This window comes from Pan troglodytes, chromosome 1, assembly GCF_028858775.2.
Source record: "Pan troglodytes isolate AG18354 chromosome 1, NHGRI_mPanTro3-v2.0_pri, whole genome shotgun sequence".
Lineage (NCBI taxonomy): Eukaryota > Metazoa > Chordata > Mammalia > Primates > Hominidae > Pan > Pan troglodytes.
In genome coordinates, this window is record NC_072398.2 from 14,952,080 (window position 1) to 14,968,698 (window position 16,619).

The 16,619-nt window shown below is 47.3% G+C and overlaps 1 protein-coding gene across 2 annotated transcripts in view; it reads right to left on the reverse strand.

The window, feature by feature from the left end:
* SLC35F3 (solute carrier family 35 member F3) overlaps positions 1-16,619 on the reverse strand; it is a 424,298-nt gene that overhangs the window by 95,822 nt on the left and 311,857 nt on the right. Inside the window, exon 1 of one of the 2 annotated variants that reach the window (XM_001152461.8) lies at positions 11,790-12,153. The exons of the other annotated variant lie outside the window; for it this stretch is intronic. Coding sequence (XP_001152461.1) covers positions 11,790-11,865 — 76 coding nt within the window. The 5' untranslated portion in view covers positions 11,866-12,153. Of the gene's footprint in view, positions 1-11,789; positions 12,154-16,619 lie in introns of those variants that run through there. 2 annotated transcript variants of the gene reach the window in all.

Sequence of the window (16,619 nt, forward strand, 5' to 3'; positions counted from 1 at the left end):
AGTGCTCAAGTCCTTTCTTTAGGGTAAGGGACCCAGAGCGGGGATCAAAGACCACCAGCTGGCTGGTGTGACCCAAGCCTTTCAAATGTAAAGGAGATAGAATTGCACAGGAAATGGGAGATTGTCTTGCAACTGATATCCATTTCAGTAAGGTCTATAGAGTTATTTTATTTGTTTACAGCTTTATTGAGATATAATTCTCATACTATAAAATTCAGTTAAGTAAACAACTCAGTAAGTTTTAGCAAATTTGAATTGTGAAACCATTACCATAGTATCATTTTGGAACATTTCTATCATGCCGAAACGAGTTCTTGTGCCCATTTGAAGTTCTCCCTGTTCCCAGCCTCAACCCTAGGCAACCATGAATGTGTTTTCTGTCTCTATAATAATTTGCATATCCTGAACATTTCATATACATATACAGACTTTCACATCTGACTTCTTTCATTTAACATCATGTCTTTGGGGTTTATCCATGTTGTAGCATGTGTCAGCAGTTCATTCTTTTGATGCCTGAAGAGAATTCCATTGTATGGATATACCAAATTTGGCTTATCCATTCATCTATCGATGGACATGCAGATTGCTTTCAGTTTGGGGCTGCTGTGAAGAATGCTGCTATGAACATTCACCTATAAGTCTTTGTGTGGATATATATTTATTTCTCTTGGGTGGACTAGTTTTTAGGCCACTCATTCAACAAATCTTAATTGACCACCTACTTTGCGGTACAAGGCAGGTACAACTTTTCCCTCACAGAGCTTGCTTAGTCCAAGTGGCAGTGCTTAAAGTACCCACATTTTAGAGGCTTAAGTGCATCTAATTGCGTCCAAATGGGACACAGTTGAGAGCTGCTCTGGAAACTAGAGTTCCACCTTCCCCCATCCCTCAACTCCTGTCCCTTTTTCCTAGACTGCATGAAAGACAGGTCTGATGAAAACTTTCCCATTTATTGATTACTGATGAGTACACCATCCCAGGACCTGGCCAACAAACCAAAAAGGTTTTGCAAAATGAGGAGCTTAGAAGAAAGCTTTTGTTTATGGCCATTTGCAAGCGTAACTTGTCTTCCAAACAATCCATTTCAGGCTTTGTTTATCTTTTCTACTCATTAAATACTTGCTCAGTGAATTTATGTGTGACATTATTTTTAGGCAGTGATGTAGAGGAAAGGGGAGGAGACTTGCAGAAAAGGCTTTCACACGCATAAGGCCAACTACATGCCCCAAACATCCCAAAGCAATTCGCACTTCACATGTCCCAACCCACTTGCCCTTGCCAGATCATCCATATGGATTCCTGGACTTTGGGTCAGAAAACACTGCCACCATTCACATGCGGCCGAAGCCCCAGTCATGCTCCTGACTAGCATAGGTTCCAGGGAAAGAACATAATCTATAGATAATTGAAGTTAGGTGTTGACCGTGGGTAAAGGAAAAGGAGATAGTATGGAGAATTAAAGGGGCAAGTGGTGGTTAGACACCCAATACATACACCACACTCTCTGCAAGTAGATGTTACATATCTTTTTATATCCATCATGATGGTGGAGATCAGTAAGGTTATTTCTCTTTTGTATATTGGACAGCTGAGGTTCTGAGAGTTAATATCCCAAGGATACAAATCAGTGAGCGGCTAAGGCACTGTTTTAACTTGGTTCTGTTTGACTCCAGAGCATCAACGGGAATACAGAATGTACTCATTCCTCTCGTTCTCCCCTTTGAAAGTTGACCAAGGTCATGGTGCTGAACATCTCATTCAGAACTGCATGTCACTAAAGAGGGACTTCAGGTATGCAGAGGACAGAAACACATTTGTAACATGGAAAAGACTGAGTGTGTATGGGACCCTGCACTAGGATATGCTATTCTGGAAAGAGGGTGTTATGGACTGAGTGATTGTGTTCTTCCCAAATTCATGTGTTGAAGCCCTAACATCCAGTGTGGTTGTGTTTGGAGACAGGGCCTCTAAGAAAGTAATTAAAATTAAAGAGGCTGGGAGCAGTGGCTCACGCCTGTAATCCCAGAGGTTTGGGAGGCCAAGATGGGTGGATTGCTTGAGCCCAGGGGTTCAAGACCAGTGTTGGCAACATGGCGAAACTCCATCTCTATAAAAAAATACAAAAAATTAGCTGCGCATGGTGGTGCTTGCCTATAGTCCCAGCTACCTGGGAGGCTGAGGTGGCAGGATTGCCTGAGCCCAGAAAGTTGAGGCTACAATGACCAGTGATTGCGCCAGTGCACTCCAGCCCGGGCATAGGAGTGAGACCCTGTCTTAAAAAACAAACAAACAAACAAACAAACAAAAAACCGAAAAAGGTTAAATGAGGTCATAAGGATGGAATTCTAATCTTGTAGGATTAGTGTTCTTATAAGAAGAGACATCAGGGAGTTTGTTTTCTATCTCTCTCTCTCCATACACACATCAAGAGAAGGGGTCATGTGAGGACACAGAAGGCGGCCGTCTGCAAACCAAGAAGAGAGCCCTCCCCAGAAACTAAATTTGCCAGCACCTTGATTTCAGATTTCCAGCCTCCAGTACTGTGAGTAAAAAAATGTCCTTTTTTAAAAGCTATGATATGTTGTTATGGTGGTGCTAGCTAATACAAGGGGTTACAGTAGAGAGTGCACTGTGCTTGAGAAGGTGTAAGGCATGGACCAAGAACCACCACTCTGCAGAATGTGTATGACATGCTACAGATGGCAGAGTATTTATTTTAGATAACCTATTAGGAGAATAAATAACTTTATTGGATTATAAATATTATATGCTATCTTATATTTGTTTGCCTCCTGTGAATTGCTTGAATCTTTGTTGTAAAATTATTTCTGGAGGCAGTGTGTAGAGCTAGGAGAAAACATGAGAGTTGTGAAGTTGTGTTTAAAAACAAAATTAGTGTTTTGCACTGGGAAATTATTCCTCTGGTTAGGATAAAGAATCAGGAGGTGAACAAAAGTTGCTTTTTGGGGTTGGAATGGGGTGGTGGAGGCTTCTTTGAGATGTGTCTGATCTACTCTGAAGCAGTCTGAGAGCTGGTAAGAGTCAGGTCGTGATCCAGCTCACTTTTCCCACCCATCATCACCATCTCAGTAATCAGACACCTAAATCGGCATTTCTACCTCACTTCCATTTCCTTAGAGGTCCCGAATAACTCTCAAAGGTCTGAATAATTTCATGCAGTGGATTTAAGACAGTCCTGGAATGTACTCAGCCTAAGGTGAATCATGACTCTAGAGAAACTGACAGGGTATGGGTAAGCCTTAAATAATACTGTTTGTGCCCTGGGGGAAGAGTCAGTGCCTCCTCTTGGGAGGAAGCAGAGCGCTATGTTTTAATACTTGGTCTGAAAGCATCTGAACTTGAGGGCATCAGTTTTAATCCATATGCACTGCTAGTTATGGCTTGTGCAGCCTCCTGGAATTTCACCATTTTCTGTGGCCTGGGCACATGATGCCTCCATATACACCAGTTGGTTTACCTGGTGATGTTTTGGTGCTGCTAATGACCTGCACACAAAACCCAGACAAATATGCATACTCCTCTTTGCTGGTGTTTTTCCTCATCAGATTGTTAGCATCTCCAGATTCTTTGGCTTCTATGTGGACTGAAATTTGGCTGTTGGAATGCAAAGGATGAACCACAGTTTTACAGGAGGGCAGGTTATATGCAGGACAGTACCTCCAGGCAAAGACACTGCCCTCTCCTGCAGCCTGAGGGCTCTTGAAGAAGAGGGGCATGCTGGAGCCTTCTCCTGTGAAGTGGCCAGCCCACCAGACTCACCATGGCAGTGCTGGGCAGCTATGGGGGGGATGGGAGAGTATGGCATCTCTGGTCCTCTAATCAGAAGAGGTGTGGGTTTTGGTTGGATGGAGTGTTAGATGAAAATGAGCGGAACAGAGCAAAATTAAAACACCGTTTTCTCAAACATAACTCCAGTTCTCAGCAGAGTCGTTGTGCATCAACAAGGCAGGACTAAACTTGCTTGGTCAAGGACCAAGGTGGGGTTGGCCTTAAGGTATTAAACATGACCTCTCAGGCTTAATCTCCTACCCAAGGATAGACATTCTGAACCAACAACGGGTGACATGGCTCAGCTCATTCCTGGGCATTGAGATTTAACACAGAAACACAGGGACTGAGACCAGCCCCAGGCAAAGCTTGGAAGATGCACAGCTTCTCTTTGGCATCTTTCTGTACCTCCTTTTATGCCATCACATCATCTGGGGTTCCGTCTCATGGAGCAAGTTGTACTCATGTAGCTAGTCTTTCCATCCCCTGCTCAAATACCAAAATCTACTCTCAGAAAGAGCACCTGTTTACATGCACACATATGCTCACATACATGCACATGCTAGATTCCTTATTGTTCCTGGTCTCAATTCCTCAAAGCTCTGCTCTCTGACTATAGCTAATGAAAAGTTTTAATCAGATAAACCAATCTCTGCTAATGATTAAGCTACTTAGTAGACTCTTAGAATGTTCCTGCCTAAAAAGACAATGGAAGATCTATTATAATCCTCTTTCTTTGCAGCAGGAGAAGCCCAGGCTGCAAGAGGCCAGGCGACATGTCCAATATATTAATTAGCTAATGGAGGAGCAGAAAATGACACTTGAATGTCCTGACACCTCATCCAGTGTTCTTCCCTCCAGTCCCTTCTCCTGAGCTACATGATGTCTTAACCAATGGAAATGTATTATGCGCCAAAAAGGCTTTTAAGAATTAAATCTCTTCTTGGATGTCCCAATAGGGCTGTTCTGAACCCTTTCCCACCTCTTCAAGTCTTCAGTCCCCATCCATCATTTGCGGCAAACGATGACACTTCCTACATTACAAAGATCAAAGTCACCAGCACAGCTCCCTTAGCTTCCCTCCTCTGCATCTTCATGATTCTTGTCTTTGCCCATTAAGCTTTCTCTGTTCCTTTTCAAAGCCGATCATTCCCTTTCTCTGTCTTGTGCTTCCTCCCCGGTATGCTGCCTCCTCTAGGCCACCGTTGCATTAATTGTTGCATCAATCATCTTTCTTTCGGGGCAACCTCAGACCTGCCCTGGAATCAGCCTGGCTCTCTCAAAAGTTATCTCCCTCCCCCTTAAGACAGCATAGCTTCTCAAACCTCCCTCACTGTCAAACACTTCAACCAAGTATCCAGTAATGCCCCCACCCACCCTTGCAATCTGGCTTGCAGACCAGCACCCGCTTAAAACTGTTTCCACAAAATCACCCTCTCTTGGTTGCATCTGACACATCACTCTCTCTCTTTCTTCTTGGTTTTCTTCTGGTTGTCTCCATGCCACCGTACTATCTGAGTTCTCTGGTCTGGCCGGTCAAACTTCTCTCCTGCCTCCCTTATGTCCGAAATGTGCACGGTCACCAGGATTCTGTGCTTGCCCATTTATTTCCATATCACCTGATTGGTTTCTCAGGCTTCACCACCTCTTGCTGCCACTTCCCTGCCTGCTACATACCTGTGTTTGCAGGCATTGGCCTCAAACTCAACTTTTCTAAACGTGACTCCCCCATCTCTCCCTCGCAGATGAGTTTCCCTTCCTATCTTCACTGTTACTGCTAATGGCATCTCCATTCCCAGAATTGTTCAGGCATAATCTTCAAAGCCGTATTTCATGGCTCTTTTCAGCCTTCCTACTTCACACTCTCACCACAGCCTGTCGATTCCTCCTCTATCCTGTTCTTGTCCTTGCCATCAGATGGTACAGTGGTTAGGACGTGGGCATACCACATGGCAGTTGTCTCAAAGAGTGGGTTACCTGATCCCCCTGCAATCCAAGTCCTCACTGCACAGTGGGAATTACGTTAGGAGCCACTGTAGAGGCATGTTGTGAGGACTAAATGAGGCAACCCAGATCAAGGGCTCATGGCGAGGAGGAAGCAAATATTACTACCGCAGTTATTACCATGAGCTCATGTGTGGACTGCTGCTGTCACTCCTCAACATGTCTCCTTGTCCCCACTGGATACTTTCCAGCAGAGTTTAAAAAATTTTTCGCTATACCTTCAATATGACACACACGTATGAGCATGTACACATGAGCACACACACACACATGCCCCTGAAATGAAAGCATCTTGGATCCACTCTGTCTCTTATTACATTTGATAGACAGTGGCAGTTTTTACTCTATTCTAATTCCTTTGATAAGAAATACTTATTGCGACTGATGAAAGAGATTTCATAACCCAGTTTGAACACCACTGCTGCCCATGACCGTCTTTTCTCAGTTTCGGATGGTGTTTTCTTCTCTTCTCTGGCTCCCCCTGTTTCAATCCTGTCTTCCGAGTCCAGCGTTCAGGATGCCTCAGCATCTGCCCATGGTCTAGCTTAACCTCCCCTCCTCCTGCTTCTTCTGATCACTATGCTCTGGCCCAGTAGACTGCCTGCTGGTCTCCCAGCGCCACCCTCTCCTAGCTCTGCGCCTTTGTCTGTGGCTCCCTGTCAGGAAATGCTGTGTTCTCACCTCTCACCTCTGACAGCCCAGGGCAGAGGCAAACTCCTCTACCATGCCGTCCTGACCGTCCTGACCGTGCTTCCAGGAAAAGCAGTTCCAATAAATATTTAGGCCGTCACCTGGAGTGTGGTGACAAGAAGAATTCTGAGGCCACATCCAGGCTCAGCAGGAAAGAGTATCCTGTCAGATCAGGTCATTTTGGCAAAGAAGGGGGTAATGACGGCAAGCAAGAGTGCTGCGCAGGGGCCATCTGCGTCCCAGCCAGAACTGAGTTCACCCTCAGCTGAAATGCAGCATTTACTTTATACTTCTTCCATAGAATCAAAAACATTACATTTCAGCATGCATTCTTTATTGGTATGCCTTTCTGACATTCCTCACTCGATTGGAAGCTCTGTTGGATCAAGGATTATGTTTCACTCCTCTTAGAATCCTCCCAAACATCTGGTTCATTCTCTTGCATATATTAGGTAAAATATTTGATCACTACATGAATGACTTTTGCCACTGAAGTTTCAGACCTAGGGCTAGCCAACCAGGGAAATATTTTGGGTTTGGGGAAACTCTTTGGCAGTATACTTCTCAAGAATCCTCTTGGACTGGGCCAGCATCCTGGGTCTTCATATACTATTAATTGAGCATTCCAGGATAACCGTCTTATTCTGTTGACAGGAACAAGGTAGTCAGACCTACTCTGGGGGCAGCTGAGATCACCCAACACTCCCAAAGGAGAGGCACTAAGAATATGGCACACAGCCATGGGGCCTGTGAACCCCCCATGGGGGTCCCAACCACTGAGTTATATTAGTTATATTACAGTGGGAGCTTTTTTTTTTTTTTTTTTTTTTTTTTGAGATGGAGTCTCTCTATGTCACCAGGTCACCAGGCTGGCATGCAGTGGCATGATCTGGGCTCACTGCAACTTCCGCCTCCTGGGTTCAAGTGATTCTCCTGCCTCAGCCTCCCAAGTAGCTGGGACTACAGGTGCACACCACCATGTCCAGCTAATTTTTGTATTTTTAGTAGTGACAGGGTTTCACCATGTTGGCTAGGATGGTCTTGCTCTCTTGACCTCATGATCCACCCACCTCGGCCTCCCAAACTGCTGGAATTACATACAATGGGAGCTTTAGGGAGCATTTACTGAGCATCTACAAAGTGCCATGAGCTGATATAATTCTCTCTCCTACTCAAATGAAATGCAGTTTGCAAAGGTCTTGCAACATTTGCAGCCAGGTAGATATAGCTTTGAAGCCTGGGATCCTTGCTTTCTAATTACAGTTCCTTCGTGAATGAGTTTTCTGAGCCTCAGTTTCCTTATCTATAAAGTTGGATAACAATACTTACCCTTGCTTAGGGAAAAAACAGAGATAATGGAACAATCTCTCCTAGCATAGTACCTGCAATATAGTAGGCATTCATTAGCGAAAATTATTATTTGAGTATTAAGAGCAAGATGTCATCACCCCTCCTTTCCTAGGACGGAACTGATTCCTGGAGAGCTTTATTCATTAGCCAGAAATCACTCACCTAGCATGACAGCTGGATAGACCCAGTCCATCTAATTCCAAAGCCCTCACCCTTTCCACAACACTACTTGCTGCACGCCTCTTGGGGGGAATTCATTGTACTGTTCTCAATGATTAATCCCTATTGAATGTAATTTCACTGAACATGAATGAGCTGATTGTGAGTAGAGCTGATCCTAGTAAACACTAGTCTATTAGAGATGTGCTACTGATCAATGCTCTGCTTCTGAAAGGAAAGCCAAGCAAAGGATCTGTGAAAACAAGGTATGTTTTTAGACATGACAGATGCCATCAATCTCACCAGAACACACTTTTCAAGCCTTAACCCCTATCTAAGGCCCAGCCCCACTCTCCTCATGCCTCTGGGCTGAGCCCTAGCATCCATGTTCTCTCTGCCTGAAACTGCCTCTCCTCCCCTCTGCACCAACAAGCTTTCTCATATCCCCCCAGCCTCAGTTGTGATGCCTCATAAGGCCTCCTCCTCAGGAAGGCCCCCTCCTTAGAATGGCTCCATCTTAGAAAGGCCTGTTCCTCAGGAATATCTCCTCAGAAAGGCCTCTTCCTGAGGAAGGCTTCCTTCTTAGATGGCCTCTTCCTCAAAAAGGCCTTTTTGTTAGAATGGCCTCCTCCTCAGAGACCTTTCTGAGGAGGCTTCCCCGGCAAGGCCTTCTCCTTAGAAGCCCTCCTTCTGAGAAAAGCCTCCTCTCCTTAGGAATATCTTCTCCTCAGAAAGGCCTCTTCTTAGAAAGGCCTCCTTCTCAGAAAGGCCTTCCCCTCAGAAAGTATTCCTCTGTAGAAACCCTCCTCCTCATGAAGGCCTCCTCCTCAGGAACACCTCCTCAGATTGCTCAACTCTCAGTGTCCCCGTGACACCTTGCTTTTCAGTTCAATACCAGAACTTACTACTTTGTATTTGATAATTTAGCTATCTATCTGTATGTCTCTTCCCCTCTAGACTAAAACGTCCTTAAGAGAATGAAGCTAGAATTGTTCCTTTTTGCCTTTCCAGGGCCTTGCTAAATTGTCACAGGACACAGAGTAGGGTTGGATGAAGTATTTGTTGAGTAAATGAAGTCATCTTGCCCATCTTCCTGTGTTTGAGTTTAACCAAACTTTGCCTTTTCTATTTTGGTTTTATATGTACCACATGCTGGTGCCTTCTTGCCTCCCCTTAGATGACACACTCTGCAAGCTAATAAATATTCCTCGCTGGCTGCATTCCCTCCCTGTAGCCTGTCTGCCATCCATACAGAAACACCCACAGCATGGGGACCACCTTGCCCTGTGCATTCAAGTTAAAACAAAATGATTCAACACTTCCAAAACCAGCACATAAGATGCAAATGGTTTCCAAAAAATAGACCAAAAGCCAAACTGAATAAAAACACCAAGGAAAAAAACTAGGCAGAGAGAAAGAGCTATATGTGAGCCAGGCATACCAAGAGCAGGTTTTATCAGGCCCCGATGGGCAGAATTTTGCATGGGATACTTGTAGGTATCCCATGCAAAATGCAACTGGGGGCTTGCTAGGCATTTTCAGCTACCTCTACCTTATTGCATTTCCTCACAGCCTGCTGAAGTAGGTTGTTCCTTCTCTTTTACATTTGAGGAAACTGAGGCTGTGTTCATGATTTACACAAATCCAACTGGAAAAGGGGCAGGGCCCAGTCTTGATCCTCAATCTGACCATTTCTTAGTTCACTATACATTTCCATTATCCACAGGCATTTATGAGGAAATGCTAGTTCCAAAGCCAAGCCCAGGGTGAGGCAGTTGCTGGTGTTAGTATGTGCAGGAGACTCAAAGCTCTTTTGGCAGCAGCCCTAAGGGATTTTTTTGGGGGGTTGGTGGTTAGTGGGAGATAATTTTCACTTTCATTCCCTGAAGGCAACCTCCAGGCTTGGCCATAGGGAAGTACCTGTGCCTCGCATGCCACTCACTGCCTCCTGCAGCACCTCTGAGGCCACAGCACCCAGTTCAGGTAGCCCCACCATCCGCGTCCTGCCCCACTTCCAGTGCAGTTCGAACCTGTCCTGCCTAAGGTGGGCTGGGAGTTTCCCAGGGAGACCCCCTGCTGCTGGAGAGCAGAACCAATCTGTCCTACTGGCAGGTAGGAGTGGGCAGCTTCCCATGAGGACCCTATGAGTGAGCAGACACTCACTCCCTGCTTCCCTCAGAGAAATAAATGGCCAATCCTTCCCTCCCCAACTCACACATACATGTGGGCAATGTCTGGGAGTAGGCTTAGAAATACAAACACCCCTGGAAGAGGTAGCACTTGCACTAAACTCAGGTGTAGATGGCTGATATCAAGTCATTCCTGAGGTTGGGATGGAGGAGAGAAGAAGACAGCCACAAGAAGGAAAAAAAACCAACCTCCTAAAGATAGAAAATGTTGAGAAATAGGTAAGTAGTTGCAGTTCAGTACAAACTGATGTTCTGGAAAAAATGCTTGAGCTTTGGATCGGACAGCCCAGGATTCCATTCCTGCTTCACCACCTACCAACTGTGGGTCTAGGACACGTTAACCCACCTTGCTGGGCCTCACAGTGCTCCTCGGTAGGATGGGGGTCACAGTACTAGGGCAGCTGCAGGCAGGCCTGTGTGGACAGTTGAGCTTGGGATATACAATTACCAAGCCAGCCTCTGTCTTGTCCTCGCTGGTTCTGAGATTTATTTTAATAAACAAGAAGTCACGAGTGGGAAGCAGGGTCAACAGTAGCCTAGAGAAGTCCAGGCTTCCCAGGAAGGGCAGAAGCCAGGCTCTGTCGGAGCCCATGGCTGCCCCTCATTCACTGCTGGTGCTCATGGGCTCTGTTAGCTCAGCACAAGCAAAAGCCTAGAGGGGAGCTCCTGGGACCCAGGGGATGGTCTGTCTGCCTCACCTGGCCAAGGTGGCTTGCTCCTGGCAGAGGGAGTTAGTCATTCCACCTCTGCCTCCTGGGAGGAGGAGTTAAGAACTGGGACTGGCCCTCTGCCCCCCTTCTCCATTGGAAAGCAAGGCCCCTTAGGCCAGCAGAAGCCAGCTGTGTCTGAGGAAGCTCTCCTCGGTGGGCTACTTCTTCCCCTGTCCTCTCGCTCACATTTCCTGGGTGGGAGCAGTTCCAGGCAGAAAGGACAACACGGGGAGGAGGACACCTTCTGGGGGCCTCTCACAGCCCTTCCGATCCCTCTCCAGGGCCTGGGAAATAGCCTGTTTACAGACTGGTGCTGGCTCTTCCCTCACCTGTGCGCCCCGCCCATTCCCAAAGAGCAGGGCAGTCAGTTGGCTGGTGGCCGGAAAGGCTTCGGAACACGCAGGAGAGACGTCTCCTTAGCCCGCTGCAGCCCTCTCATGTCTCTACCAACCGCGGGCAGCACCTTTGGTCGGCCTGGGGGTGAGGCACAGAGCTCCACACCCAGGCAACTCAAGTGTGTGTGTGGTAAGGGGACACTGGGAGCGGCTGGACGACCCCCTCCTGCCGAACAGACAAGAGCCCCAGGACAAACTGGGATGGAGGTGCGGGTGCAGCTGCTGCCAGATGCGCTGGGTGCTGCCCAGGAAGGAGAGGGCTGGGGAGCCGGGTGCTCACTCGCCGCAGCAGCTCACTCCTGCTCGCCAGGGAGCTCAGGTCAGCCCCTGAAGCTGCCAGATCCCCCCACGCAGGCGGCGGCGCTCTGCACTGCGGGGCCGCGTCCTGGGGGAGCAGTACCCCCAGCCCCGGCGCCCCGCAGCCAGGCAGCCCCCCTCAGGGTGGCAGCATTCCCCGGCTAGGGTGCAGGAACCCCCGGGGCGAGGCGGCCGCGCATTACCTTCCACTTTGGTAAGGGTCAGGACCGGACTGTTGCAGGCGCTGAGCGGGGCCACCCGGGCCGAGTGCTTCTTCATGATGAGCCGGCCGCCTGCAGAAGCGCTGCCGCCGATCGCCTACATCCTGGGGCCGGCTGGAGCGCGTCTCTCCCGGGCCCGTGGCCGACGCGGCCCTCTGCCGCCGGGGAGCACCAGCGGCTCGCCCCTCTCAGTCCCGGCCTCCCCGGCTGCCCGCCGGGCTCCGGTTGCCGCGCTGCTCACTGCGGCGGCCGCCCTGCAGCGCACATCCTCCCCGGCCGCGCAGCCACTCCACACACACGCGCGCACAGCCTCCTACTTGGAGGTTGCTGCAAACTCCAACGTCACGTACAAGTGCACTCCCTGCTCCCACCCCGCAGCTCACCTGCTCCGCCCTCCTCCCCGGGACGCCCAGCCCCGCAGCCCTCATCCCTGTCTTCCTCCCAGGCAGGTCCTGACTGCAGCCTCTGGCCACCACCTCTCTGAGAAGCCCTTTAAAAGGACCAGCGCCTGCGGAGGGGAGACCCTGAGAACTTAAGCCTCAGCGTTGCACAAGTTTAAAAAGGGAAGTGCTTGACTTTGGATTGAGAGTTGACTCTTCAGTGTGCGGAAGTCCTGAATTATTTCGCAGGGAGAGTTAGAAAAAGCAAAGCTTCCCAAGGCTGCCATTCACTTCTTGAGCCTAGAGGCACATTATCTTGTCTGGCCCCGTGGACAGCTATTTTTTTGCGGGGTGGAGTGGGGGGTGGTTCAAACACCACAGAAGCAAAACAGCCACAAGAAAACAAAGGCTTGAAGTGATTTCTGCTCCCACCCCACTGCCTCAGTCTGGAGATCCAAACTCACCTCGGTAGCAGGAAAGCTCCTTTTCTGCCCAGCTCCCAGGTTCTTGCTTCAGCTGCAGATCTGACATTTGCCTCTGCAGGCACCAGCTTCACTGCTGTCACTCAGACACAGCTGTAAGCTACTGGCCGATGGTGCTCATTAAAAAGCTATGACATATACCTATTGCATCACTTGCCAGCACAATCCCTGAGTGACCACTGAGTCCGGAGGGGCATTTATCCCATGACAGTGCATCATCAGAGGTGCCCTGCTATCATCCCTGCAGGTAGGACACACAGGGCTCATGCAGCCCCAGAACTCCCAGGGCCTTGTGTTCATCTCCTTTACAGATGCCCAGCCATCAGTTTGGGTCCCAGCCTCAAGGATCAGTTGAGATTTAAGGTGGGTTTTGTTATTATTGTTGGTTAGATCTTTGCCCAGAATTTCAGAACCTTCAATGCTACCTGGTTTCCTGTCTCAAAGTTAAAATTTCATTGTATTATGTCATTCAAGTCCCCACAAGGGTAGCTCTGTGGAGTGGTACAGGGGAGAGTGAAACTCAAGCAATAGGGTTTCCTAGCTCAGCACCTACCAGATGTTTCTGGTGACATCCACCTGCAACCCCCAGCTCTCTGGCAGAAGTGGCTCCTAGGAGTTGCTCTTGTTGGATTCTTGTTATTAATTGCCCTCCTGAACAGCTGTAATGAATGGAATGGCTCTGATCTCCAAAAGGCCAGGGCTTCTCAGGGTTGCTTCCTCACCACTACAGCCAAGGAAAAGGTATATAGGGTCCCTGCAGAGCCCTCTAGTGGTACCCCTCCACATTATATGCCTCTTAGAGGAAACGTTCCAAGACTCCTAGTGATGACACTACAATAAGCCAATAAGCCATTTCCTTCTTTGGAAAATTTAAACTCAAATAAGCTTACAGCAAAAGAATTACATGTTGTATATTAAAGAGGATCTTTTTACTAAAAAATAATACTTCTATGTGTTTCATCAAGTTCATCAATAACATTTATTATATATAGTAACTAAAACAAATATCACATAATAATTGCACACGTTTTTGAGCACATGCTATGTATTATTTATGTTAACTATTTTACATAAATAATTTCATTTCCTACTCTCAAAAGCCCTGTAAGATTGTTGTTATCTCGTTTCATAGATGGGGAAACTGAGGCTGAGAGGATAATGTCGCAGGTCACAGACTGAGTAACTGGCCAAGCGGGGATTTAAATCCAAGTGTGAACTATTCAAAAGCCTGAACTTATAACCAGTACGTTATTCTCTTACATGTTGGAGAGATAAAATGCAAAAATTCCTCATAGCTATTCCAAGTCAGCTGAGAGATACGTGTCAAGTTTGAATGTGGTTTTGATATATGATACATGATTTCACCGTGCCTGAGCATCTGTATACTCCTGGGGAAACTGGTTTATACTTGTGCTGATGTGGATGTCCTCCAGCACTTCACATTGGCCTCTACACACGTGTTCTACTAGGCAAGTCACAATGACAAGTTGTATTAGTCTGTTTTCACCCTGCTGATAAAGACATACCTGAGACTGGGAAGAAAAAGAGGTTTAATGGACTTATATTTCCACGTGGCTGGGGAGGCCTCACAATCATGGTGGAAGGCAAGGAGGAGCAAGCCACGTCTTACATGGATGGCAGCAGGCAAAGAAAGTGCTTGTGCAGGGAAACTCCCCCTTATAGAATCATCAGATCTCATGAAACTTATTCACTATCATGAGAGCAGCATGGGAAAGACCTGCCCCCATATTCAATTACCTCCCAGTGGGTCCCTCCCACAACATATGGGAATTCAAGATGAGATTTGGGTGGGGACACTGCCAAACCATATCATTCTACCCCTGGCCCCTCCCAAATCTCATATCCTCATATTTCAAAACCAATCTTGCCTTCCCATCTATCCCCCAAAGTCTTAATTCATTTCAGCATTAACTCAAAAGTCCACAGTCCAAAGCCTCATTTGAGACAAGGGAAGTCCCTTCCACCTATGAGCCTGTAAAATCAAAAGCAAGTTAGTTACTTCCTGGATACAATGGGGGTACAGGCATTGGGTAAATACAGCTGTTCAAAATGGGAGGAATTGGCCAAAATGAAGTGGCTACAGGCCTCATGCAAGTCCAAAATCTAGCAGGGCAGTTGAATCTTAAAGCTTTGAAATGCTCTCCTTTGACTCCATGTCTCACATCTGGGTCACACCAATGTAAGAGGTGGGTTCCCATGGTCTTGGGCAGCTCTGCCTCTGTGGCTTTGCAGGGTACAGCCTCCCTCCCAGCTGCTTTCATGGGCTGGCATTGAGTGTCTGTGGCTTTTCCAGGCACAGAGTGCAAGCTGTCTGTGGATCTACCATTCTGGTGTCTGGAGGACAGTGGCCCTCTTCTCATAGCTCCACTAGGCAGTGCCCCAGTAGGGACTGTGTGTGTGGGCGCTGACCCCAAATTTTGCTTTTGCACTGACCTAGTAGAGGTTCTCCATGAGGGTCCCACCCCTGCAGCAAACTTCTGTCTGGGCATCCAGGTGTTTTCACAATCCTCTGAAATCTAGGTAAAGGTTCCCAAACCCCAATCCTTGACTTCTCTGCACTTGCAGGCTCAACACCACATGGAAATTGCCAAGGCTTGGGGTTTACACCTCCTGAAGCAACAGCCCAAGCTCTATGTTGGCCCCTTTCAGCTACTGCTGGAGCAGCTCGGATGCAGGGCACAAAGTCCCTAGGCTGCACACAGAATGGGGACCCTGGGCCTGGCCCAGGAAACCATCTTTTCCTCCTAGGCTTCCGGGCCTGTGATGGAAGGGGCTGTTGTGAAGACCTCTGTCATGTCCCGGAGACATTTTCCCCATTGTCTTGGTGATTAACATTCAGCTCCTTGTTACATATGCAAATTTCTGCAGTTGGCTTGAATTTCTCCCCGGAAAATGGGATTTTCCTTTCTATTGCATTGAGGCTGCAAATTTTCTATTGCATCAGGCTGCACATTTTCCAAACTTTTATGCTCCACTTCCCTTTTAAAACTGAATGCCTTTAACAGCACCCAAGTCACCCGTTGAATGCTTTGCTGCTTAGAAATTTCTTCTGCCAGATAACCTAAATCATCTCTCTCAAGTTCAGTTTCACAAATCTCTAGGGCAGGGGCAAAATGCCAAGAGTCACCTTTGCTCCAGTTCCCAACAAGTTCCTAATCTCCATCTGAGACCACCTCAGCTTGGACTTTATTGTCCATATTGCTATCAGCATTTTGGGCAAAGCCATTCAACAAGTCTCTAGGAAGTTCCAAACTTTCCCACATTTTCTTATCTTCCTCTGAGCCCTCCAAACTGTCCCAATCTCTGCCTATTGCTCAGTTTCAAAGTCACTTCCATATTCTCGGGTATCTTTTCAGCAATGCCTCACTTTACTGGTACCAATTTACTATATTAGCCCATCTTCATGCTGCTGATAAAGACATACCCAAGACTGGGAAGAAAAAGAGGTTTAATGGACTTATATTTCCATGTAGCTGGGGAGGCCTCACAGTCATGCTGGAAGGCAAGGAGGAGCAAGTCATGTCTTACGTGGATGGCAGCAGGCAAAGAGAGAGCTTGTGCAGGGAAACTCTCCATTATAGAACCATCGTTTCTCATGAGACTTACTCACTGTCATGAGAACAGCATGGGAAAGACCTGCCCCCATGATTCAATTACCTCCCAGTGGGTCCCTCCCACAAAATATGGAAATTCAAGATGAGATTTGGGTGGGGACACAGCCAAACCATATCGTAAGTGCTTAATAAATATTTGTCTGTTTTTACAATATCTACTTTCTGTTTAATGCAATGTTGTGTACAGAGTCAAATAGTTAACAAATATTGTTAAAGATCACTAAATCCTTTTTTTTCACATGCAGCTTACCCCAGGAGTTTTTGATATTTGGGAGGTCATCACCTCCTCATGTCTGTTAACTTCTGCTTGCCGAA